The sequence below is a fragment of the Borostomias antarcticus genome, assembly GCF_949987555.1.
Source record: "Borostomias antarcticus genome assembly, chromosome: 19".
Lineage (NCBI taxonomy): Eukaryota > Metazoa > Chordata > Actinopteri > Stomiiformes > Stomiidae > Borostomias > Borostomias antarcticus.
Window position 1 is genome coordinate 4,539,990 of NC_140252.1, and position 25,778 is coordinate 4,565,767.

The 25,778-nt window shown below is 46.8% G+C and overlaps 1 protein-coding gene across 1 annotated transcript in view; it reads left to right on the forward strand.

The window, feature by feature from the left end:
• The window catches only part of ptgfrnb (prostaglandin F2 receptor inhibitor b), a gene marked incomplete at both ends in the record, with an annotated part of 71,866 nt that extends 46,630 nt beyond the window's left edge, over positions 1–25,236 (forward strand). Inside the window, 4 exons of the mRNA XM_084453585.1 lie at positions 1,935–2,119; positions 7,872–7,979; positions 24,269–24,574; positions 25,067–25,236. Of these exons, the coding sequence (XP_084309711.1) occupies positions 1,935–2,119; positions 7,872–7,979; positions 24,269–24,574; positions 25,067–25,236 (769 nt within the window). The remainder of the gene's footprint in view (positions 1–1,934; positions 2,120–7,871; positions 7,980–24,268; positions 24,575–25,066) is intronic.
• Between the last annotated feature and the right edge of the window lie 542 nt (positions 25,237–25,778).

Sequence of the window (25,778 nt, forward strand, 5' to 3'; positions counted from 1 at the left end):
GACATTTGCCATCGCCTAAGAGGCCCCGCTACCGTGACGGTCAACAGCGCCTCTGTATGACGGAGCGGACTTCAACCTGCAGGATGACCTCCATGGACCTGCTTATTCCCTCAACCTGCAGGACGACCTCCATGGACCTGCTTATTCCCTCAACCTGCAGGACGACCTCCATGGACCTGCTTATTCCCTCAACCTGCAGGACGACCTCCATGGACCTGCTTATTCCCTCAACCTGCAGGACGACCTCCATGGAACTGCTTATTCCTTCAACCTGCAGGACGATCTCCATGGACCTGCTTATTCCCTCAACCTGCAGGACGACCTCCATGGACCTGTTTATTCCCTCAACCTGCAGGACGACCTCCATGGACCTGCTTATTCCCTCAACCTGCACCATTGAGTAGCCTACCTCATGCTGAAAACTGCATTGACTGTAATCACACACTGTGCCTTCGTATAACGCAATGTGCCACTTTGAGTCAAGGGTCGAGAGTATTTGAAGGAATGGAGAGAATGCATTTTCTGCCGCATGTAGGCTATTTGATGACACATCACTAAAGTTATGAGAACGAACCCAGCAGTTTCCCTTGGTGGTTATTTCTGCAATACAATTCACACGCACTATTTTTGTCTGTCCAACATTTGATGGTTTGCTGCTGAGTCATAATAAGGTTTGTGCTCACAAAATGATAATCAATTCTTTCCTTTAGGCCTATTTCCCGGTCCCATTGTAAAAAAGTTTAATTTTACTTTAACAGACACTGGAAATAGACTTCCCTTGCCAGAGGCAAAAACATGTGTGCAAATTGCTTATTCGTTTAAATAAAATATTATTAGATGAAATTAGATATTCGATATCCGGAAAGCCCCTGATTGTTTGCGTTTATGGTAGGCCGTTGCCATGAGTCATTCCCAGTAGGATATATGCTGATATTTGCCGACACAACAAACATTGGAAATATCCTATCTAATGCGTGGACATAGACATCTGTTGTTTTTATGTATTATGTATTTACAGGGAAAAATTGAATCAAGAAATCATTTGAGGGTGCGGCGTCCATGACACGTGCAGGCTATTTCATTCTAATACAAAGTTTCAATCCTTTAATAACTGACATTTGTAAATTATTTGCTTCATTGATTTAAAACAAATAACTGAAATGAGACCCACACACACACACACACAACCACAAGTCAGGACACACACACAACCTCACACACACACACACAAAACCACAGGTTAGGACACACACACAACCACACACACAAAAACGCAGGTTAAGACATACACACACCCGCAGGTCAAAACACACACACACACACAACCGCAGTTCAGGACACGCACACATGCAGGTCGGGACACACACACACACAAACACACACACACACAACCGCAGGTCAAGACTCACACACACACGCAGACATAATGTACACAAAATATAATAAAATAACACAACACAAACATGAATAACACAAAACAAACACAAATAAAAAATAATGCATATACACATATTCAATTTGTATGCATTGTTTAAATGTATTCATAGTGTTTAGTCTGTTAAAACACCATTCATGAATTCATTCACACACACACACACACACACGCACACACTAAACATGCATGAATCCATTCAGAGGCACACACACACACACACATGCATACATACATACATACACACCTCCACAACACTCAGGAACTCATGGGGGTGATGGTGATGATGATGGTGGTGGTGATGATAGTGATGATGGTGATGGTGATGGTGGTGATGATAGTGATGATGATGATGATGATGTGTGTGATATGATAGTGATGATGATGATGTGTGTGATATGATTGTGATGATGTCGGTGGTGATGATGGTGGTGTTGGTGGTGGTGGTGATGATGGTGATGATGATGATGATGATGATGATGATGATTACTCTGGCCCCCAGGGACAGCCTGGTGCTGAGTAAGACCGGGCCGTCTGAGTTCCGGTTCCGTCTGGCGGGGGTGCAGCTGGCAGACCGTGGGTTCTACTGGTGTGACATCACAGCCTGGTCCAAGCAGCCGGGCGAAGCCTGGACCAGAGCTGCCAACGCCGAGTCCAACAAGGTCCAGATCAGCTTCCAGGAGACCGGTACTGGGAATTAACCTTCTTTATTTACACACATGCACCCACACAAACACGCACACTTAAACACGAGTACCTACATATGTGGAAGTCACATGCGTAGTGGTCTGTTGGTTACATTACGGTTTCTCCTCAAGAAAAATGGAAACATTCAATGTCAATTTTGAGTTCTATCTGTCCTGTAGTCTACCACTCTGATTTATCATCACCACTTTTGCAACTCGCAGTTGCACAGCAAAGGTAGGCTACGCTTCGTTCATGGCTAGCTAGGTTGGTCAGGAGTATTAGTTTTGGTTGCTAGGGCTCATTGTTCGTCGTTTTGAAACTCCATAGCAACGTGATAGTTTTATAAACTACCTTTCTTGGCAGAGTTCACTAAAATCGATATTAAGACACTGAAATACTAGGTATTTATCCCATAAATGTTTCCCGATGATGTAACCATTGTATAAAAGCAATAACTCACTCGAGGGTTGTGGTATACGGCCAATATACCACGGGTTGTGCTGGTCGTCTCGGCTGCGCCTCGTGCCTATGACTGCAGCACAACCCGTAGTATATTGGCCATATACCACACCCTCTCATGAGTTATTGCTTCAATATATAACATGGGCCCACTGTGCTGTGTTTGATGTTCAATCTCTACTACCGTCCTCTGGGATGTGGCAGCTGAGTTTGCTTTCTCTTCCTCCCTCCCTCTTCCTTACACCTCCCCTTCTTTTTTTACTCCCTCTCTCTTTGTCTCTCTCCTCTGTGTCTCTGTCTGTCTCTCTCTCTCCTGTCTGTCTCAACTCTTCTGTCTCTCTCCTCTTTCTCCCCTCTACTCTCTCTCCTCCCTCCCTGTCTCTCTTCCCTCTTTTCCTCTCCTCTCCTCTCTCTGTATCTCTCCTCTCTCTCCTCTCACTGTCTCTTGCCTCTCTCCCTCTCTCTCCTCCTCTCCCCCTCTCTCTTCTATGTGTATGTGTGTTATGGTAGTGTAGCTTCAGAGAAAATCTTTCTCAGACAAATCCGTTAAAGCGGAAGGATACATGTGACTGCTTCTCTGTGTCTGTGTGTCAGTGTTGGTTCTCTATCTGTGTGTCACTGTTGGTTCTCTATCTGTGTGTCACTGTTGGTTCTCTATCTGTGTGTCACTGTTGGTTCTCTATCTGTGTGCCACTGTTGGTTCTCTATCTGTGTGTCACTGTTGGTTCTCTATCTGTGTGCCACTGTTGGTTCTCTATCTGTGTCACTGTTGGTTCTCTATCTGATATAGGCATGTGTAAATTTGTTTAGCTGGTGCTTCATTCATGTAATTATAGTAGGTCGTCATCACACTATAGTTTTAGGGAATGTCAATCCTAATTTGTATAAATTTAGTTCGATGGCTGGCGATAACATAGCACATTAAAACGATAGCATAGAGAGAATTACATCATTCACACTTGGGAGCCTTCCTGGCATGCATTTACACATATCTGTATGTGAGAAGAGAAGTGGTCGATTATCACACTTATCATGGAGTAAAGCACAGTTGTTTACAACAAATGTATAGACCACGCCCACAATATTGTCACGGTTCGAGCTGAAAACCATAATATTTTTTGGTGCCGGCTTTAGGGTTCCCGAACTCTTTATTTTTTTGTTTATTTTTGGTTGGAATGCTCAGAACCGTTCAAAATTAGGTTTATGAACCGGCACCGAACCGGTTCCCCCTTGGTGGAAAAGGCCTACCAGTGTGTCAGTGTTGGTTCTCTCTCTTAGCCCTCTTCCACCAAAGTAACTCTGGTTCGTGAACCGGTTCGGTTCAGAATTCTTGGAACCTTGGTTCTATCTAGGGAATTCTAGGGACATTTCGACCAATTTTGAGCGGAATCCGTTATACGTCAGCAGCCTGGAGATATAGGCATATGTAAAGTTGTTTAGGTGGTGCGTCACAAAAGTGGCTTGTGTAGTAGGGGTGTGCCGGGAGCCCACTATTTGTATTTGTATTTGACAGCTAATTATTTGGATTCGGATTTGTATTCGTAAGTGGGCGGTGCTTAAACCGGAAGTCGGTTCAAAACGGTTTAAACTGAGGGGAAATGTAATTTCTTTAGCCTAATATTAATTGGTATTGCAATTGCTGTGCTTTCAACGCATCAGAATTGCTGTTTATATATATATATTTTTATTATGATCATTAATTATGAAGTATAATTCCTCATCATCATCATCACCCAAGTTTTTATTTTAACAAATGAAGTGTCAGAACCCCACCACCACCCTTAACTGGGGGACATTCTACATTTAGTTAGAAACTGAAAAACATTTTTCTAAATCAAAAGTCCTCATAGCAACTTTGCTAGAACAGCTATAGTAGCTCTATTTCTCCCGTGTCATAATATCTAATATATTATCTGCAACCATGTTGCTGTTTTTATTGTAGGTCTATATAGTCCGATGGATTAAAGGCTTTTTAAACACTGTGTGCTTGTTAACCCATAAATAACTCATAAAGTTGTCAGGAGCCCGTAATCCAAAGTTTCTGCTTTCTATTTCCTTTTCCAAACAAATCGGAAGGGTCATATCATGTCACTGCTTCAGCACAACCATTAAACACAAATTATATAGGTCTATTCAAATTAGGATCATGTGTGAGCCACTACAATAACGCGTAGGCCCAAATGGTTCAAAAAAGCGTGCGCCTTTAGAATGCGCTCGGGCCTATGGACGAAAATAACATTACAAATGTTCAATAAACAATATTCCAACAACCCAAATATTCAATTTATAAGCTAAATATCCAATCAATCATGCATCATGCATGCATCATCACATAGGCTATTGCAGCAGGTAGGCTACGACAAGAAAATAAAATCCAATAACTGTCTCAATAATAACTGTCTCAATAAACCAGTTAACTAGGGACAAAAGCCCTCGGTGCTGCTTACGTTCGTTGCCAGCCTACTATCTGGCTCCTCAGCGCGCTCCAAACTTTCTCTCCCTCTCTGCATTGTCTAGACGTCTATGTGCGAGACTGCAAGCGTGCGTCTCTGTCTCTCTCTCTCTCTCCCTCGTCGTGTCATGTCAACAAGCATCGCTCGCTCACACAGTATTTGACTGTTCTCCCCCTCCCGAATATTTTTTACAATATTCGTACGAATTTACTATTCGGGAAAAAGCTACTATTTGTGCTCATCCAAATACCGTATTCGTATTCGGGCACACCCCTATTGTGTAGTCTACTTCATTATAATTATAGTAGGTTGTCATCAGACTATTATTTTAGGGAATGTCAATTATAATTTGTATAAAGTTAGTTCGATGGCTGGCGATTTAGATAGTTGCCACTTAGCATAGAGAGAATTACATCATTCACAGTTGGGAGCCTTCCTGGCATGCATTTACACATAGCTGGAGTGGTCGATTACCACTCTTATCAATCATGCTGGTTCGGAACCAACTTTAGGGTTCCCGAACTCAACTTATTTTTGGTCGAAATGCTCAGAACCGTTCAAAAATAGGTTTGCGAACTGGCACCGAACCGGTTCCTTCTTGGTGGAAAAGGGCTATCTGTGTGTCAGTGCTGGTTCTCTCTCTCTCTCTCTCTCTCTCTCTCTCTCTCTCTCTCTCTCTCTCTCTCTCTCTCTCTCTCTCTCTCTCTCTGTCAGTGTTGGTTCTCTCTCTCTGTGTCAGTGTTGTTTCTCTAGCGCTCTCTGTGTGTCGAGTGTTGGTTCTCTCTGTGTCAGTGCTGGTTCTCCCTCTGTGTGTGTGTGTGTCAGTGCTGGTTCTCCCTCTGTGTGACAGTGCTAGTTCTCCCTCTCTGTGTGTCAGTGTTGGTTCTCTCTCTCTCTGTGTCAGTGCTGGTTCTCCCTCTGTGTGTGTGTGTGTGTGTCAGTGCTGGTTCTCCCTCTGTGTGACAGTGCTAGTTCTCCCTCTCTGTGTGTCAGTGCTGGTTCCCCCTCTGTGTGACAGTGCTAGTTCTCCCTCTCTAGCTGAATCCCAAATCGCGCACTTAGGCGAAAGTGCAGAGCACTCGCGGCCTTGTGGCCTTACATGCGCGTTCCCGCTAAGTCCACAAGGGCTCAGGGTAGTTCCAAAACGGAATTGCTAGGTCCACAAGTGCGCCACGCCGCCATTTTGCGCACTGTAACCGCACTTACCGAAAGTCCGCAATTTCACGGACTTAGGAGCAGAAAATACCCACAGCCCACCGCGTCTCATGTGACACAGTGCTTGAGTGCATCCGAGTCATGATCCGATTGCATCACACATAAATGATGACATTTGCAGATAACACAACATTTATCTTGAAATCCACATGCTGTAAACATATCCCACCCAACCTTATTTTTTAATTATTATTAAATTAAAACAGACGTCAATCGGTCAATTTGCAGAGCTGAAGGGAGCGTCAGAGCAGCCTCTGCGTCGGAGGAACGCGGCAGCCAATGAAAACGAAGTGGGAGGGGCATTGAGCGAAACTGGGAGTGCTGTCCCATTTAATTCACGGCCCTGCACCCTCTGGCCCTTCCAGCTGACGTCAATTAAGTGCTCAGGCCTCAGGCCACAAGTGCGAGGGGCCGCAAGTGCGGTGTGCGCACTCAGATTGGGATTCAGCTTCTGTGTGTCAGTGCTGGTTCTCCCTCTGTGTGACGGTGCTAGTTCTCCCTCTCTGTGTGTCAGTGCTGGTTCCCCCTCTGTGTGTGTGTGTGTGTGTGTCAGTGCTGGTTCCCCCTCTGTGTGTCAGTGCTGGTTCTCCCTGCCAAAATGCTCTTCAAGGCCAGAATGCACTCCTTAAATACTGTTTTTCTCTCCCTGCATATCGGTATCAGCTAGGGTTCTGATAAATGGCACCGAGGGGCACAAAGTGACCCTTACTCCTATTCACAGTGTACAAGAGGCCCTGTAGGATCTTTTAACAATAAGTATGCGTCATAAGACCCTCTTGTTGACGCCACCATATATTAGCGCATCTCCCCTATGTTCAACCATCAATGAATCTACTCTGCAGGCAGCGATCTGATCTCCCTACCAGTGTGTGACTACCCAGCAACATGGATGATTAGATGTTACAGTGTATTTCTCTTAAAACTGATCAGTTCTCTCTCTCTGTGTCAGTGTTGGTTCTCTCTCTGTGTGTCAGTGTTGGTTCTCTCTCTGTGTGTCAGTGTTGGTTCTCTCTCTCTCTCTCTCTCTCTCTCTCTCTCTCTCTCTCTCTCTCTCTGTGTGTCAGTGCTGGTTCTCTCTCTCTCTGTCAGTGTTGGTTCTCTTTCTCTGTGTCAGTGCTTGTTCTCTGTCTCTGTCAGTGTTGGTTCTCTCTTTGTGTCAGTGTTGGTTCTCTCTTTGTGTCAGTGTTGGTTCTCTGTGTCAGTGTTGGTTCTTTCTCTCTGTGTCAGTGTTGGTTCTCTGTGTCAGTGTTGGTTCTTTCTCTCTGTGTGTCAGTGCTGGTTCTCTGTGTCAGTGTTGGTTCTTTCTCTCTGTGTGTCAGTGTTGGTTCTCTGTGTCAGTGTTGGTTCTCTGAGTCAGTGTTGGTTCTTTCTCTCTGTGTGTCAGTGTTGGTTCTCTGTGTCAGTGTTGGTTCTCTGTGTCAGTGTTGGTTCTCTGTGTCAGTGTTGGTTCTCTGAGTCAGTGTTGGTTCTTTCTCTCTGTGTGTCAGTGCTGGTTCCCTCTGTGTCAGTGCTCAAGTGTGTGTTGAACACATGCCAGGTAGACCCCACACTGAGCCCCACTGATGACGCTCATCCACACACTTGTGTGTGTGTGTGTGTGTGTGTGTGTGTGTTCTCTCTTGCAGGTCCCTCGTTTGAAGTGGCTATCCACTCTGACACCACTAGTGTGTATCCCTGGGAAACAATCAAGATGGAGTGTACCATCAGCGTGTCAGGCCCCTCCCCCAAGACGGGTAGGACTGCACACACACACACCACACACACACACATATGCACACACACGCTCACACATGCGCAAACACACACACACGCAAGCACTAACACCATTCCTTTCTTGTGTGGGTGTGCTAGTGGGGGACTAAATGTGCATGTATTTTTTAAACGCTCAAATAAACCAAATCATAATAATTTTATAGAAAATCATATGAAAACAATGAGAACAGAACTCCTTGCCTCTGAACTTGGCGCTAGTAGATCTCTTAACTGATTTCATCACTTTTAATGAGTTCCAGAAACTCCCCAGGGTTTCAGTGTTGAAAGTCGACCTGGCAAAGAACTTCTCAGTCCTCCTCTCCCCCCCCCCCCCCCTCCCCCACACTTCCAGCCAGAACCCCATACACACACCTCCAACCAGAACCCCCCCCCCCCCCCAACACACACACACACCTCCAACCAGAACCCCCCCCACACACACACATACACACACACACCTCCAACCAGAACCCCCCCCCCCCCCCCCCCCCCCCCCCCACACACACACACACACACACACATACACACACACACACACCTCCAGCCTTCTATTCTCCTTCCTCCGTCTTATCACTCTAGTTTTCCTGTTCTGGCTCCGGTCAGGGCGTGGTGGAGTCTGACCTTGTTGTGGCGTTCCCCTGTGTTCTCTCTTATCAGCTCTCTGGTTCTCATTCTGGGAACCAGCTGTTCTCCTTCTCCCTTCTGTCGTAGCCATTGAATGACATACAATAGAATAGAAAGGTTTAGTTGCCATATCAGTAATGTCATATCGTGCACTAATCAGTTCCTCATTCCAGTCCTAGGTGTGTAGCTAGACACATTAAGCTTCCCAAACTGGGACTTTACTATCCGTATTCTAGCAGTTACCGAGTTGAACTGGTTGAACTCACTCCTCAGTATAAATACCGCCCATCTGTGCCATTGAAAAGCCGGCTCCTTGGTGGTGTAGCTGCTAGCGGTGTTTATGAGAGGTGTTAATGAGAGGTGGTCGCGTGTGTGGGTCAACCCAGCGTGGGAACACTGAGGGTGGAAGTGACACTGACAAGTGATGCAGTGAGAGCTTTTACGCGCTAACATACTCTCCTTCTTCATATACACAGACACACTACCTCTTCATATCTCTCCCTCTCTCTCTCTCTCTCTCTCTCTCTCTCTCTCTCTCTCTCTCTCTCTCTTGCTTCCTCTCTCTCTCCCTCCTCTCTTTCTCCATCTCTTTCTCTCCCTCTCTCTCATTCTCCCCCCCCTCATCTCTCTCCTCCACATGTGCCTGAAAATAATGGTGAAGTTTGCTAGAGGATTACATGAGGATGTCATTATTCCTGAAAACTGCAGCTGTTGGTTAATGTGTGCGTGAGCGTGTGTGTGCGTGCGTGTGTGTGCGTGTGTGTGCGTGCGTGTGTGTGCGTGTGTGTGTCCGCACATACACTTGTGTCTGTCTTCCTCTGGTACGGCATAATGGAATGTCGGGGTGGTTTCCAGGACAGTTGCAGCTGTCTTTATCCTGGTGTAGTATGGAGCCTGAGCAGACCTCAGGTCAGTCAGCTGTCTTTATCCTGGTTTAGTATGGAGCCTGAGCAGACCTCAGGTCAGTCAGCTGTCTTTATCCTGGTGTAGTATGGAGCCTGAGCAGACCTCAGGTCAGTCAGCTGTCTTTATCCTGGTGTAGTATGGAGCCTGAGCAGACCTCAGGTCAGTCAGCTGTCTTTATCCTGGTGTGGTATGGAGCCTGAGCAGACCTCAGGTCAGTCAGCTGTCTTTATCCTGGTGTGGTATGGAGCCTGAGCAGACCTCAGGTCAGTCAGCTGTCTTTATCCTGGTGTGGTATGGAGCCTGAGCAGACCTCAGGTCAGTCAGCTGTCTTTATCCTGGTGTAGTATGGAGCCTGAGCAGACCTCAGGTCAGTCAGCTGTCTTTATCCTGGTGTGGTATGGAGCCTGAGCAGACCTCAGGACAAACGGCTGAGCAGGAGTGAGCGTGAGCAGCCTGGACATGTTTCAGCCTAGCACTGATGGAACAGACTGAGGAAATCAACTAACGGAGTCCTTAATTAGTTTCGTTAGTGATGGGTTTTCTTCCATTCCAAATAATCTTGCTAATTACATTGCCCCACCCCTTTTAGAGGGTATATTCACTAGCGGTGTTTGGAAAAAGTATCAGGGTTTTCTTTTACATCAAAATTTACAGCATCAACTCTTTTTGATAGAAATAGAGTGCTCAAGGTTGTCTTCAAAAATTAGTGACTGGCCTAGCCATTGACTAGCCTGGCCTGTGACTAGTCTAAACTTTGACTAGCCTAACCTGTGAGTAACTAGCCTAGCCTGCGACTAACCTAACCTGTGACTAGCCTAGCATGTGAGTGACTAGCCTAGCTTGTGACTAGCCTAGCCTGTGAGTGACTAGCCTAGCCTGTGAGTGACTAGCCTAGCCTGTGAGTGACTAGCCTAGCTTGTGACTAGCCCAGCCTGTGAGTGACTAGCCTAGCCTGTGACTAGCCTAGCCTGTGACTAGCCCAGCCTGTGAGTGACTAACCTAGCCTGTGAGTGACTAACCTAACCCGTGACTAGCCTAACCCGTGACTAGCCCAGCCTGTTACTAGCCTAGCTTGGCCTGTGACTAGTCTAGCCTGTGAGTAACTAACCTAGCCTGCAACTAGCCTAACCTGTGACTAGCCTAGCCTGTGAGTGACTCCCTAACCTGTGACTAGCCTAGCCTGTGAGTGACTCCCTAACCTGTGACTAGCCTAGCCTGTTACTAGCCTAGCTTGGCCTGTGACTAGTCTAGCCTAGTCTAATTTCACAATAAGGGTCCCATGAACATTGAAGTGCTACTATTTAGGGGTCGGTCATTTCTCCGCTTGAAAATTGTGAAGTGTGGCATGTGAGCGTGAGAATAGGCTGAAATGCGTGTGTCTCACTCTCAATGCGTGAGACTTGGCAGCCCTGCTAGCCTGTGAGTGACTAGCCTAGCCTTGAGTATACGTCTCTGCCTGAGCTCATCCAGATTATCACACACAATACGAGGTGAATAATGACAAACGTAGGTATCGACTGATGTGTCATTTCCTGAAGGTGTGGCCACGCTTTTCTTTAATCATCAGACGTTGATATTGCCCAACCTTTATTATGTGTGGTAACTCGAAGAGCCATGCTTCACACGGGCACACACACACACAGACTGAGGAGGACCTGAGAGAAGACGGGGGGAGGGGGGGCGTTAGGACCCAGGGACGAACCTGGACAGGACAGCCATAGCTCTGCTGCTGTGGGAGGGGCCTCTGGAGGTGACTTCACCAACCGTGTTCTCGCTTATTCCCGTTTGATTTCCTCAATTTCACAATCTCTCCAGTGCCTCTTCTTGTGTTTAGGCCTGTGGAACTGAGCCTGGTGTGGATGTGTGTGACACAGCCATACATATGTGGGAGAGACACAACTCATGCGTGTGTGCTGATGTTGGCCTGGTTGGGATGTTAGCTCTACTTGTTCTTGTTGTTTTTTTGTCTTGTGTGCCTGTTGTTGTCGCTCCTGTTGTTGTTGTTGTTGGGATGTCGTTGTCTCAGCCTGTTGTTGGGATGTTATCTGCTTGTTCTTGTTGATGTTGTGACGTTGTTATCTCTACCTGTTCTTGTTGTTGGGATGTTGTTTTCTCTACCTGTTCTTGTTGTTGAGACGTTATCTCTACCTGTTCTTGTTGTTGTTGGGATGTTGTTATCTCTACCTGTTCTTGCTGTTGTTGAGACGTTATCTCTACCTGTTCTTGTTGTTGGGATGTTGTTATCTCTACCTGTTCTTGTTGTTGTTGAGACGTTATCTCTACCTGTTCTTGTTGTTGTTGGGATGTTGTTATCTCTACCTGTTCTTGTTGTTGGGATGTTGTTATCTCTACCTGTTCTTGTTGTTGTTGGGATGTTGTTATCTCTACCTGTTCTTGTTGTTGTTGGGATGTTGATATCTCTACCTGTTCTTGTTGTTGTTGGGATGTTGTTATCTCTACCTGTTCTTGTTGTTGTTGGGATGTTGTTATCTCTACCTGTTCTGACGTGCAGACACTCTGAAGACCTCAGGTTTGGAATGTGTGGCATGCCAGGAAACATGTGTTTTTTAAAGGAAATGTATGAACACTGTGTGTGTGTGCGTGTGTGAGTGCGTGCGTGCGTGCCTGTGCGTGTTTGTGATACAAGTACTGTACGTCATCATCAAAGCAGCCTGTTTCAGAGTACTTGGCGTACTAACCATTTCCTCAGAGTGGAACAGAAGATTTAGTAGCTTTTTTTTCTGAATAAAATGCATAGAAGTTTGAACAAAATCTAGAAGTAGGAAAAAGTTTAAACACAACCAAAATATAGATCAAGAGAATGGTGGAACAGAATTGTTCATATCTTGAAACGTTTTAACTTTCTTAGCATTCATCTCCCTAACTTGGGACACAGAATCACTTCAGAAAAGTTAGTGGCCGAGAGTAGCAGACCACCCCGCTCCAGCAGTTAGCCTGACCCACAGAATCAAATTACCCAGCTGCCCCAGCTTGGCCTCGACAATTAATTACGCCATCTCACGGTCCATTACGCCTGATGAGTGAGTGAAGAGAACAGAGAGATCTTAAGAGAGAAGAGAGAGCTGGGCCATTCACTGGGGGAGCTTCTCAGACCATTAAGTCCGGCTGTTAATAAGGGAGCTCAGGCCATAGACATTCACATTATAGAGCAGCCATTGCTTTAAAATTGACACTTGGCCAGTCTGCACTGCAGAGAGCGCACGCCGTGTGTCTTCCTTTTACCCTGGATGTACCAAACCTGCGGCTGATCGGCACGTCACCGCCCTCGAACCGAAATGTGCGCAGTGGAAATAGTGACTTTTCCAGTCCACAGTCTAGTGCTTTGTGTACAACATTAGGCTACCTCTGTGTAGTTGACTTTTTTAATTATGAGGAGTGATGTGTTATCTTTAGGCTGGTCATACCTGTATTTGCTGTTGACAGTTAAGGTGATGATCACATCGGCCATACTGTATCTTATTTGCAGGGCACTGATTGCGATGCCAATCTCCCCGTCTAGTCATTGTAGGCCGTCTCTGGCATCTATTCATTCATTCATTCATTCAAAGCAAATTGTTTACAAAACCTTGAATGCACCTGATTGGTGCCAACTACGCTAAGTACCCATTGTGGTTTGTTCTGTCTGTCTGTCTGTCTATCCATCTATCCATCCATCCATCCATCCATCCATCCGTCCGTCCGTCCATCCATCCACAGTATATCTCTCTCTCTCCATCTATCTATCTCTATCTATCCATCTATCCATCTACAGTATCTATCTACAGTATCTCTCTCCATCTATCTATCTCTATCTACCTATCCATCTACAGTGTACCTATCTATCTATTTCTGTCTATCCATCCATCCATCTATCCATCTCTCTATCTCTCTCTGAATTTTCTATGGCATGGAACACTTTAAGAGTGTTGAGACAGATGTAGTGTCTTGTTTCAAAGACAATTATAACACCCCCACCCCCTCCAGAAATACCACACAGCCACAGGAATACAAACACATGCGCAGGCATACACACAAACAAACATGCAGCTAGGACACCTGAGATGGGTGACTTTCTTATGAAAATAAATGATTCAAGGCTCTGAAAACTGAACGGTTCCATGCTAGCCAGCTTGACGTCATGATTCTGTAGATAAGATCTATCTTTCAGATTTCTGCCCGTTCTGCTTGCTATAACACAGCAGTGTCCCCCTCTTCCATGTTAGCACTGCACATCTGCTCCGTAGAATCCTTATGCGAAGCATGAATCATAGCAACATCAAATGAAATCAAACTTCATTTGTATAGCGAAATGTAATACACAGAGGCAACACAATGCGCTTTACAGAGAGCAATGGGGGGTAGGTGGACATAGGTCCCACCGCTACATATTCCAGAGGAAAGCAAAAAAACAGTTCACCCCAAAATTATTCCCCGACCTCTCAACAAGACGATTGAGCAAGCTCCTGGAAAATATTTGTCTACTAGCTAAGAACATTTACAGAGCAATAAACGGGTTAAATACTTCATAGGAGAGACATGACTATCGGTAGAGTATATAAATATTTAAAGATGTTGCCTACATGGTAGGCCATTATGTGTTAGCTATCCCTGTAGTCCATAATAGGATATTTAAGTGGATCATATAACAAAGCTCAGCATGACGCTGTTGGGGCGTTGTAGTCATGAAGCCTCTGTGCGCTGGAGTCATGCCGGCTGGTTTAGTATTCCTGTGTGATGCGTGGTAACCAGGTTTTATGGGGCAGAGTTAATTCACTTTGTTGTATTAGTGTTGTTGGTTCCTGCTCTTTGCAGCTCGGTGGGGTTCTGCTGGTGTCTGGGGATCAATAGCGAGGATCCAATTAGACAGCGCTGGTTTGTGATGTGATGTGGAATGTGTCCTCAGTGGCCCCGGTGTTGATGAGATAGAAGAGGGAGGTGCGGAGCTGGGAGTTGGAGGGAGCTATGTGTATGTGTGCGTGTGTGCGTGTGTGCGTGTGCGCGTGTGCGTGTGTATAAATAAGACATATGTAGTGCCTGGTACACATGAGAGTCTAACGGAAGGTTACCATGGCTGAAATGCGACTCGGGGTCTGGAAAGGCTCTTGTCCAGTGGGATTTCTCGGTTGGAATTGCAGCCAGGCCAATCAGGGTCCTTTAGATATGATGACAGAATTAAACTGCGCAACGTGATTGCTTAGGGGGATGAACTAATTGCTGAGGACGCCTTCGGCAAAATCCATCTCGGAAAACTGCTGCTGAGCCTGTTCAGACTGAATAATGAAATGAAACAAAATGGAGATTCAGTGTCTAATTGAAGGTCTTATCTTTGATCCATCCATCCCCCCTACATATTTACTGAGATCTAACACGGGCAGAAGAGATGCCAGGGGGTTGTTGGGGTTGGGGGGTGGATGGAGGTGGATGGAGGTGGATGGAGGTGGATGGAGGTAGATGGGGGTGGATGGAGGTAGATGGAGGTAGATGGAGGTAGATGGAGGTGGATGGAGGTAGATGGAGGTGGGTGGATGTAGATGGGGGTGGATGGAGGTAGATGGAGGTGGATGGAGGTAGATGGAGGTGGATGGAGGTAGATGGGGGTGGATGGAGGTAGATGGGGGTAGATGGAGGTAGATGGAGGTGGTTGGGGGTAGATGGAGGTAGATGGAGGTGGATGGAGGTGGATGGAGGTAGATGGAGGTGGATGGAGGTAGATGGAGGTGGTTGGGGGTAGATGGAGGTGGATGGAGGTGGATGGGGGGTAGATGGAGGTGGATGGGGGTAGATGGAGGTAGATGGGGGGTAGATGGAGGTGGATGGAGGTAGATGGAGGTGGATGGAGGTAGATGGGGGTAGATGGAGGTAGATGGAGGTGGTTGGGGGTAGATGGAGGTGGATGGAGGTGGATGGAGGTAGATGCTATAGCGGTAGACAGCGGTAGACGGAGGTAGATGGAGGTAGAGGTAGAATTTTTATTTTTTATTTTACCTTTATTTATACTCATAGAGCAATTGAGGTTTCCCTAATTTTCAATGCTGACATGTTCACAAGCAAACACAAATAATAACATGGCAGCAAATGTACACATATATCAACAGAACTGAACAAAACAATAAGCTATAAACAATAAAATAGTTAGTAGTAGATAGAAGTATATAGAGGCAGTACATCTCTTTTCTAACTATACTACTCTCATTTCTCCTCCTGCAGTTGGTCTTAATTAGCAAACAATTATCCCTGAAACACCAGTGAATACAGCAGGACACCGTCTAACCCAGTACACAGTAGCAGATGTCATGGTTACTGAATAGGGCTCAAGATAGGTGAAGATCACTTCTTAATGTCTGAATTAGTCTTGTCAGCCATTTCCTGGTCTGTGAGGCCTGTTCCTTCAGAGTGGCTGTCCCCAGCCCGTGGCCAGAGGGGCCAGAGCTCAGCCGGAGCTGGGAGAATCCCCCCCCCCCCGCCGCCCCGGCGCTGAGTGCTCCAACTCTCACATCCTGTCGCTTCACGTCTCCAGACTCCACTCTCTCTCCAGGGAAACGAGACGTGGCCACTCTCTCCGTCCCGTCTTCCCCCATCTCATCTTCATCTCCCTCTCCATCTCATCTCCATCTCATCTTCATCTCCCTCTCATCTTCAGCTGCATCATCATAGTTTTCATCGTTACATCATTCAGTTGCTGCAGTTTACTCTTCAGATTCAGTTTATTGTCCAGGTTGTTTTTACACATCCTACAAATGTGCTTTGGTCAATGTTCTAGAGCAGTCTAGTCCACACCCACACGGTCTGTTCCTTCTAACCACCCCACAGATGACGCTCACTGCTGGGTAGAGATCCAGCTGGGCCTGGGTAGCCTAGCTTCCTGGGGCCGGATTAGCAAAGAATCTTTAAGCCGCTTGTCCACCGCATGAAAAAGGCACAACCCAACTTTATTTTTTTTTAGTTTTCCATGCGTTAAAGATGAGTACAGTCAAGTTGAGTTGAGCTGTGACTTTTTTTTGTTTTGATGTTGAGCTGAGGTGAGCCAAAAGGTGACGTTAAAGCAATACATCGCAATATTTGGACCTTTACAAACATGTCTGGTGCTAATTCTCCAATTAGATTTACTAAAAGTAAGCTGAATCGTCCAAACAGTCTACTCAGAAAGATGATACATTGACATTTTAAAACTTGCGACCCCGGGACGCAGCGTTCAGTCGAAGTGCGCATGCGTGACGTTGTGCTTAAACAACACAGTAGTAGCTAACTATTCCGGCGTCTATGGATATCATGCGTTTTTTAGCTCAATGATATCATGGCGGAAGTGAGAAAACCGAAGCGAAACATCACGGAGGAAGCCAGAAAAATAAAAAGACAATCTGATAACGTTACGACAGTACGACAGGGCACTTACTCGCAGAGCCTGTGGGGGCGCAGTTCCGAGAAAACCGGAGAAAACACTATGTATTGCTTTAAAACACTGCAGACCCCTGATTGGTCAGGTGAGAAGACTGCAGACTACTGATTGGTCAGGTGAGAACATTGCAGCCTCCTGATTAGTCAGGTGAAACCACTGTAAACTCCTGATTGCTCAGATGAAAACACTGCCGACTCCTGATTGTTCAGGTGAAAACACTGCAGACTCCTGATTGGTCAGGTGAAAACACTGCAGACTCCTGATTGGTCAGGTGAAACACTGCAGACTCCTGATTGCTCAGATGAAAACACTGCAGACTCCTGATTGGTCAGGTGAAAACATTGCAGACTCCTGATTGGTCAGGTGAAAACACTGCCGACTCCTGATTGTTCAGGTGAAAACACTGCAGACTCCTGATTGTTCAGGTGAAAACACTGCAGACTCCTGATTGGTCAGGTGAAAACATTGCAGACTCCTGATTGGTCAGGTGAAACACTGCAGACTCCTGATTGGTCAGGTGAAAACACTGCAGGCTCCTGATTGGTCAGGTGAAAACACTGCAGGCTCCTGATTGGTCAGGCAAACGGCTCAGCCACTTGTAGATGACAGGGCAGTGTTTTTCAACCTTTTTTGATCTACTGCACATTTTTGACATAAAAAAAATCCCACGGCACACCACCTTCCCAAAACGAATAATTAACATGGAAAGATGTATGTAACTGGTCAGATTTAGGCACTTTTATTAAATGGAGTGCATTAACATGAAACTTGTCACCATTTAAGCCTACACATAAACAAAGGGAATTTAAAATTTTTAATAAACATTTTTAATTTCATTAATTTCATTACAATGTCTCTGAGTTCAATTCTCCCTATAATTATGAATAACCTACTATTATTACAAAACCTGAGTTTGATCATTATTTAGTCTTAAAGGAAAATGCTCGTTTTTGACAACCTGGACCTTATTTACGACATATTATAAGAAGTTTGACTCACCGAGATCACTTTTGTGTTGTTCGGAGGCCTGTAGAAGAAATTTAAAATCCAGCGCGAGCCAGTATATCCATGTAATAACGTCGGACGGGGCAACGGGAATGCAGTTTCTCAAAATCCATTTTCGGCCGCTAAACGGTTGTTTTCATCAATCAGATTGGATGAATCTACAGTTGAGATTCCTCAACGCCAGCCATTGTTGTTTTGGTTTTCAAACACGGGGTCTTTAGCCTCTGTAATATGATCTTTACACGCCTCTCCCCCACTTGCTCCAGCACGCATGCGCACAGGCCAGCGCGCAGACTGGCTATTCTCCCTCACATTCTCTGCGCTACGATCGGATTGTTGCTGACGAATGACGACGACAATATTCTCGACACCAACAACGATCGTAGCGCAGAGAATGTGAGGGAGAATAGCCAGTCTGCGCGCTGGCCTGTGCGCATGCGTGCTGGAGCAAGTGGGGGAGAGGCGTGTAAAGATCATATTACAGAGGCTAAAGACCCCGTGTTTGAAAACCAAAACAACAATGGCTGGCGTTGAGGAATCTCAACTGTAGATTCATCCAATCTGATTGATGAAAACAACCGTTTAGCGGCCGAAAATGGATTTTTAGAAACTGCATTCCCGTTGCCCTGTCCGACGTTATTACATGGATATACTGGCTCGCGCTGGATTTTAAATTTCTTCTACAGGCCTCCGAACAACACAAAAGTGATCTCGGTGAGTCAAACTTCTTATAATATGTCGTAAATAAGGTCCAGGTTGTCAAAAACGAGCATTTTCCTTTAAGTCTCAGAATTCAATTCTACTTCTTCTCTTACACAGGCTCTGAGCCTCGTTTCTGCTTACTCAGTGTGATCTGGGCCTGTTTGGTCAAGCACAACGTTGATATCCTGTCAGGAATAGATGACAGACACACACGCAGCTCTTGTTCAACATCTCTCAGTCTCTCTCTGTTTTTTGTTTTAATTGCAGTTAGGCTTGAGAAGCTGAGCTCGCAAAGATATGTTGTGGAAAAGGGGAGCAGAGTTGAAATGTCTTTATTTGCCACGATAGGAAACTCCTTGGCAGCACTAAGCCAAAAACTGTCCAAAGTTAAATCCGCAAAGCGCAGTTTTAAACCGCGGTCCTGTCCAGTTCAATTAGTTCTTCTTGCTCCTGCAAAGTCATGTCCTTTCCGAAAAGAACAGATGAGCTATATGGGTTCCTCACCCAGTCCAATGAGTTAATGAAAGGACATCTTCTCCTCGAGGCTTTCCAAATGTTCCCCTATTATCTTGCACAACGCTGCATGTCCGTGACATTCTTGAGCACACTTCAGCACACTGGTCACAGTTGTATGGCTTCTCTCCTGTATTAATACACTGGTGTGTCTTTAACTCTCTTGACGTAGTGAAGTTCTTCCCACACCGATCACAGTGGTACGCCTTCTCTCCTGTATGAACACGTGTGTCACAGTGTTCTTGAGTGAGAGGGAACATGTCAAGCGATTTATTTTCCACGGGGAGACCATTGCACGGAATCCGTTTATATTGTCGGTGCTCATGAGTAGATTTTCACCCCGACCTTGCATCCGTGCATTACGTTCATTCAAATGATGAAAAATATCTGCGAGGTATGCCAGTTTTGCACACCATTCATCATTTTCCAACAGATGTGCATCTCTGTATTTCTCATCAGAACGTTTTAAGTTCGCCCCGCAGCTCATAGACACGGGCCGGTACTTTCCCACACGACAACCATCTCACCTCAGTATGGAGCAGTAAGGCCGCGTGGTCCGCTCCCGTCTCCTCACATAACGAGGCAAACAGGCGGCTCTTCAGGGGTCGTGTTTTGACAAAGTTAACCTTCCCCACCACAGCATTCAAGACTTCATTTAGGTCCGACGGTGAAGTTTTGGCAACAAGTGCCTCGCGATGTAGGAAGCAGTGTGTGATGCCCACTGCAGGGTGCATCTCTCTCACGCTGCTCACCAAGCCCTTGGTGCGCCCAACCATGGCTGCCGCTCCATCGGTGCAGACACTCACACACTTGTCCCTCTGAAGTCCTGCTTGTTCCAGGTATTCTGACGTGACCCCAAAGATTTCCTCCACGGTTGTTTTTTCGGGAAGCACCTTAAAGGCAAATCAAATCAAGCATTAGGCCTATTTATTATAAGAACATTTCTTGCAACTTAATGGGGTGATAGAAACAAAACACAAACCAAGAGAAACAACAGAACAAGCAATAAAAAGATGATGAAACAAATTTTGATTCAATTTAAAATAGCAGTAGCCCTACATAGCTAGCCTACCTCTCTGATGGCATCTCCATCACTAAGTTGCAGCGCAAATTTCCCACCGGAACGCAGCTTCTACAAAACGACACTTTCTATGTCTTCAGACATGTCATCGATGCGCTTGGAAATGGTGTTATCTGAGAGAGGGGCTTTGGCTATTTCTTTAGCAGCGTCCAGGCCAAGCATTGTACTCAACGATTGCTTGGCAGGCTGGTAGTATTACAGTCTCTGCCTCAGTGTGTGGCTTTTTCGCCTTTGCCACGATCTCTGCTACTTAGTAGCTAGCCTCAAGTGCTTTTGCAGACACTGATGTCTTCTTTCTCATTAAAGTGGCCTGCTTCTCTGTTTGACAGATCAAACGAACAAAATAATCTCTTCTTGTTTTGCAGTGACGGGTGTTTAGTGTTAAGGTGCTGTTTGAGCTTGCTAGGCACCATTGCACTGTTGCTTAGCTTTTCCCCACATAGCATACTACGCACATGGGAGCAGGGGTTGAGGGCTCCCCAGGGAAAGTGAACCCTAATGACATGCAGCTATCACTATATAGCCTTGAACAAATCTTTACTTTCTTTTTCACCCCACTTGTCGCGGTCTCTTCATTTTGGGTAGATTCCGGTCTGGGAGGACTTTGATCAGGAGGATCGGTAGATCTTTTCAGATATTGATCCATCTCCACGGTTGGTCACAGTGGCTAGCTGCTAATCCAACAGTAACGTTACGTGGCAGGTGAATCATGGGCAGATGCTGTGACTGTCAGCTGTCGTAATTTCTGTCTGCAGGTGCATCGGGGTCTGCTCGATTGCATAGCCTACATGTTGTATGATAGGCCGACAGAAATTTTGTAATTTGAAGACGGATGTAATTTGAAGAAAGAAACTGACCAAAAAGTTTTAATATTATTACTGACATTTGACATTACATTTGACTATTATCCACGGCACACCTGACAATCTCTCACGGCACACTAGTGTGCCGCGGAACACCGGTTGAAAAACACTGACATAGGGGATGAAATTCACATAGACAGGTCTTATATCTCTAATTCACACAGATTGACAGGTATAGACAGGTCTTATGTCTCTAATTCACACAGATTGACAGGTATAGACAGGTCTTATATCTCTAATTCACACAGATTGACAGGTATAGACAGGTCTTATATCTCTAATTCACACAGATTGACAGGTATAGACAGGTCTTATGTCTCTAATTCACACAGATTGACAGGTATAGACAGGTCTTATATCTCTAATTCACACAGATTGACAGGTATAGACAGGTCTTATATCTCTAATTCACACAGATTGACAGGTATAGACAGGTCTTATATCTCTAATTCACACAGATTGACAGGTATAGACAGGTCTTATATCTCTAATTCACACAGATTGACAGGTATAGACAGGTCTTATATCTCTAATTCACACAGGTCTTGGCTCTGGTGTGAGATCGTTTGTCTTCCACTTGAAAAACTCCACAGGGACTATAGAGTTAAATGAGAGGAGAGACTAAACACTTCCAAAACAGCAGGAGAATTCTAATGCCTCGGAGTGTGTGTGTGTGTGTGTGTGTGTGTGTGTGTGTGTGTGTGTGTGTGTGTGTGTGTGTGTGTGTGTGTGTGTGTGTGTGTGTGTGTGTGTGTGTGTGTGTGTGTGTGTGTGTGTGTGTGTGTGTGTGTGTAATGGTATGTCTGTATGACTAGACCCTCAGGTATATCTCTACTCAGTCCTGTCCTGCCTGTGTGTGCATCTCTCTAGCTCAACCACATCTTTCTGTCTCCTCATCTCTGCTGTTATTCTTCATCCTTTCCTCTACCCTCTCTCGCTCCTCTCTCTCTCTTCTCAATTTTCTTCTTTCTCTCCTCTCTCCTCTCTCTCCTCTCTCTCTTCTCGATTTTCTTCTTTCTCTCTTGTCTCTCCTCTCTCTTCTCTCTCTCCTCTATTTTCTTATTTCTCTCTTCTCTCTCCTCTCTCTTCTCTCCTCTCTCTCTCCCCTCTCTCCTCTCTCTCTCTTCTCTATTTTCTTCTTTCTCTCCTCTCTCTCCTCTCTCTCCTCTCTCTTCTCTCTCTCCTCTCTCTCCTCTCTCTCCACTCTCGTCTCTCTCTCTCGTCTCTCTCTCTCTTCTCTCTCCTCTCTCTCCTCTCTCTCCTCTCTCCTCTCTCTCCTCTCTCCTCTCTCTCCTCTCTCTCCTCTCTCCTCTCTCTCCTCTCTCTCTTCTCTCTCTCTTCTCTCTCTCTTCTCTCTCCTCTCTCTCCTCTCTCTCCTCTCTCTTCTCTCTCTTCTCTCTCTCCTCTCTTTCCTCTCTCTCCTCTCTTTCCTCTCTCTCTTCTCTCTCTTCTCTCTCTCCTCTCTCCTCTCTCTCCTCTCTCTCCTCTCTCTTCTCTCTCTCTTCTCTCTCTTCTCTCTCTTCTCTCTCTTCTCTCTCTCTTCTCTCTCTCCTCTGTCTTCTCTCTTCTCTCTCCTCTCTTCTCTATCTTTTCTCTCATCTCCTCTTCTCTCTCTTCTCTCTCTCCTCTCCTCTCTCTTCTCTCTCTCCTCTCTTCTCTCTCTTATCTCTTCTCTCTCTTCTCTCTCTCCTCTCTTCTCTCTCTCCTCTCTTCTCTCCTCTCTCTTCTCTCTCTCCTCTCTCCTCTCTCTTCTCTCTCTTCTCTCTCTTCTCTCTCTCCTCTCTCTTCTCTCTCTTCTCTCTCTCCTCTCTCTCCTCTCTCTTCTCTCTCTTCTCTTTCTTCTCTCTCTTCTCTCTCTCCTCTCTTCTCTCTCTCCTCTCCTCTCCTCTCTCTTCTCTCCTCTCTCTTCTCTCTCTTCTCTCTCTCCTCTCTCTTCTCTCTCTCCTCTCTTCTCTCTCTTCTCTCTCTCCTCTCTCTTCTCTCTCTTCTCTCTCTCCTCTCTCTTCTCTCTCTCCTCTCTTCTCTCTCTCCTCTCTCTTCTCTCTCTACTCTCTCTCCTCTCTCTGCTCTATCTAATTCTCTTTGTTTTCCTGTGTTCTCTCTCTAGTCTCTGTCTCAGAGATGACGTGTTGTACCAGCTCTGTGCGTGCATGCGCGTGTCGTGTGTGTGTGTGTGCATGCGCGTGTGTTGTGTGTGTGCGTGTGTGTGTGCACTTGAGCGTGTGTGGTGTGTGTGGGTGTGTGAATGCGTGTGTGACTGTGTGCGTGTGTGGGAGGAACAGCTCTTAATAGGCCTTCTCTCTGACACGTTAATGACCAGTTAGAGGATCTCCTCACAACAGGCCTCTGCTCTGCTGTCTCTCAGATAGACGGAGACATAGAAATACGCCACATGACTTCTCATCCTTTCATATGGAGCAGAAATATGCCACATGACTCCTCATCCTTTCATATGGAGCAGGAATACGCCACATGACTCCTCATCCTTTCATATGGAGCAGAAATACGCCACGTGACTCCTCATCCTTTCATGTGAATGTATAAAATGCCCGATGTGAGCGAATCCCAAATGAGTCCTCACTGTTTTAATGAAGACTCTGGCAGCGCCACGGTGATGTGAAATAAAGAGATAAACACTTCGGTGAGGTTCATGTTTTCTCCCTCTTCTTCATCGCCCCGTCTTCCTCCTCCTCCTCTCCCCCCTCCTCTCCCCCCTCCTCTCCCTCCTCCTCTCCCTCCTCCTCTCCCCCCTCCTCTCCCTCCTCCTCTTCCTCCTCCTCCTCTCCCTCCTCCTCCTCTCCCTCCTCCTCTCCCTCCTCCTCCTCTCCCTCCTCCTCCTCTCCCCCCTCCTCTCCCTCTTCCTCTCCCTCCTCCTCTCCCCCCTCCTCTCCCTCCTCCTCCTCTCCCTCCTCCTCTTCCTCCTCCTCCTCTCCCTCCTCCTCCTCTCCCCCCTCTCCCTCCTCCTCCTCTCCCCCCTCCTCTCCCTCCTCCTCCTCTCCCTCCTCCTCCCCCCTCCTGTCCCTCTTCCTCCTCCTCCTCTCCCCCCTCCTCCTCCTCCTCTCCCTCCTCCTCTCCCTCCTCCTCCTCTCCCTCCTCCTCCTCTCCCCTCCTCTCCCTCCTCCTCCTCTCCCTCCTCCTCTTCCTCCTCCTCCTCTCCCCCCTCCTCTCCCTGCCCCTCAGATGGCGTGTCATACGAGGTGAGCTGGTACCTGACCCACCTCCGCGGCGGCGCCGCCAGCACGCTGCTGGCCAGGATGGACCGTTTCGGCGTGGTCCGGAAGGGCGCCCGCAACTCCAGCAGCGACGTGTCCCTGGAGCGCCGCGGCGCGCACGCCTACGCCCTCCGCGTGCACGCCGCCCAGGACGGCGACGCGGGCGAGTACCACTGCCGCGCCACGCCCTGGTACCTGCTGGCCTCCACGGGGGCGTGGACGCAGGGCGCCGAGCTCACCTCCGCCAGGGCGTTCCTCAGCGTCCGCTTCGCCAGTGAGTACATCACTTCACGTACTGTGTGTGTTTGTGTGTGTTTGTGTGTGTTTGTGTTTTAGTGTGTGTGCAGTATATGAGTTATTGCACTTTGTCTTCAGCACCAGATTACGCTCTTAGTCACTTGTTTACACAAGGAGATGGAGATGCAATTGTGAGTTCTGGTGAGTTAAATGCAATATTGTAAGCCGCTTTGGATAAAAACTAAATGACTAATGTAGTGGGTGTGCATGTGTGTGTGTGTGGGGGGGGGGGGGGTAAATGTGTTTCAATGCTGTGTGTGTGTGTGCGTGCGTGTGTGTGTGTGTGGACATGAATAAATGATTGAAATGTGTGGTGTAATTGTGTCTTAATGCTGTGTGTGTGTGTGAGAGAGAGAGGGAGAGAGAACGAAAGAGAGGCACGTGTGTGTGTGTGTGTGTGTGTGCGTGCATACTGTATGCTGGGCGGTGTGTGTCCTGGCTCCTGACCCCCCCTCTCTGACCCCCCCAGTGTGGGAGTCTCTGAAGCTGCCGCTGCTGTACGGCGCCGGGGCGGCGGCGTCGGTCGGGCTGCTCTCCGTCCTCCTCGGCCTCGTCTGTGCCCACTGCTGCTGCCGCAACGCCGCCCACACTCCGCGCTCGCGCAACAAGCTCATCATGGACCACCTGGAGATGGACTGACACACGCTCACTCACGCTCACACGCACGCGTACGCGCACATAGACGCTCTCTGGGAGTCCGACACACACACACACACACACCCAGCCCAGTGAGCCTACTATGTGAGCACGCGCAGACATGTTACGACGGCAACGGCAGCTAATCGGACCAATCGCAGCGCTTCTTCTGGCGTGCCACTTGGGAACTTTTGACAGAACCAGTGGGAAACGAAAGGACTTCAGGAATGTGCGACTGTGTAGCAACACAGGGTGGAACCACTGAACTGAGTAAGCTGCTACGGAGGACTGTTCTATGCGTCTGCCTGCGTGAACGTGACCGTGAGGTATTGCACTAAAACCCTGGACTATACCATACTGGCTCTCCCTAACACTAGATTTTTGAAATTAAACTTTTTTTTTTCTTTCTTTTTTTTTCTTTTTTGAAGCTTTCTTTGGAGATATGTATGTATGTATGTTTTGCGTGTGGTCTGGGAGGAATACAGATGTGTTCCCGCCCCTTGATCCCTCCGCCTGCTCTCCTCAAGGTGATGTCATATTCAAGC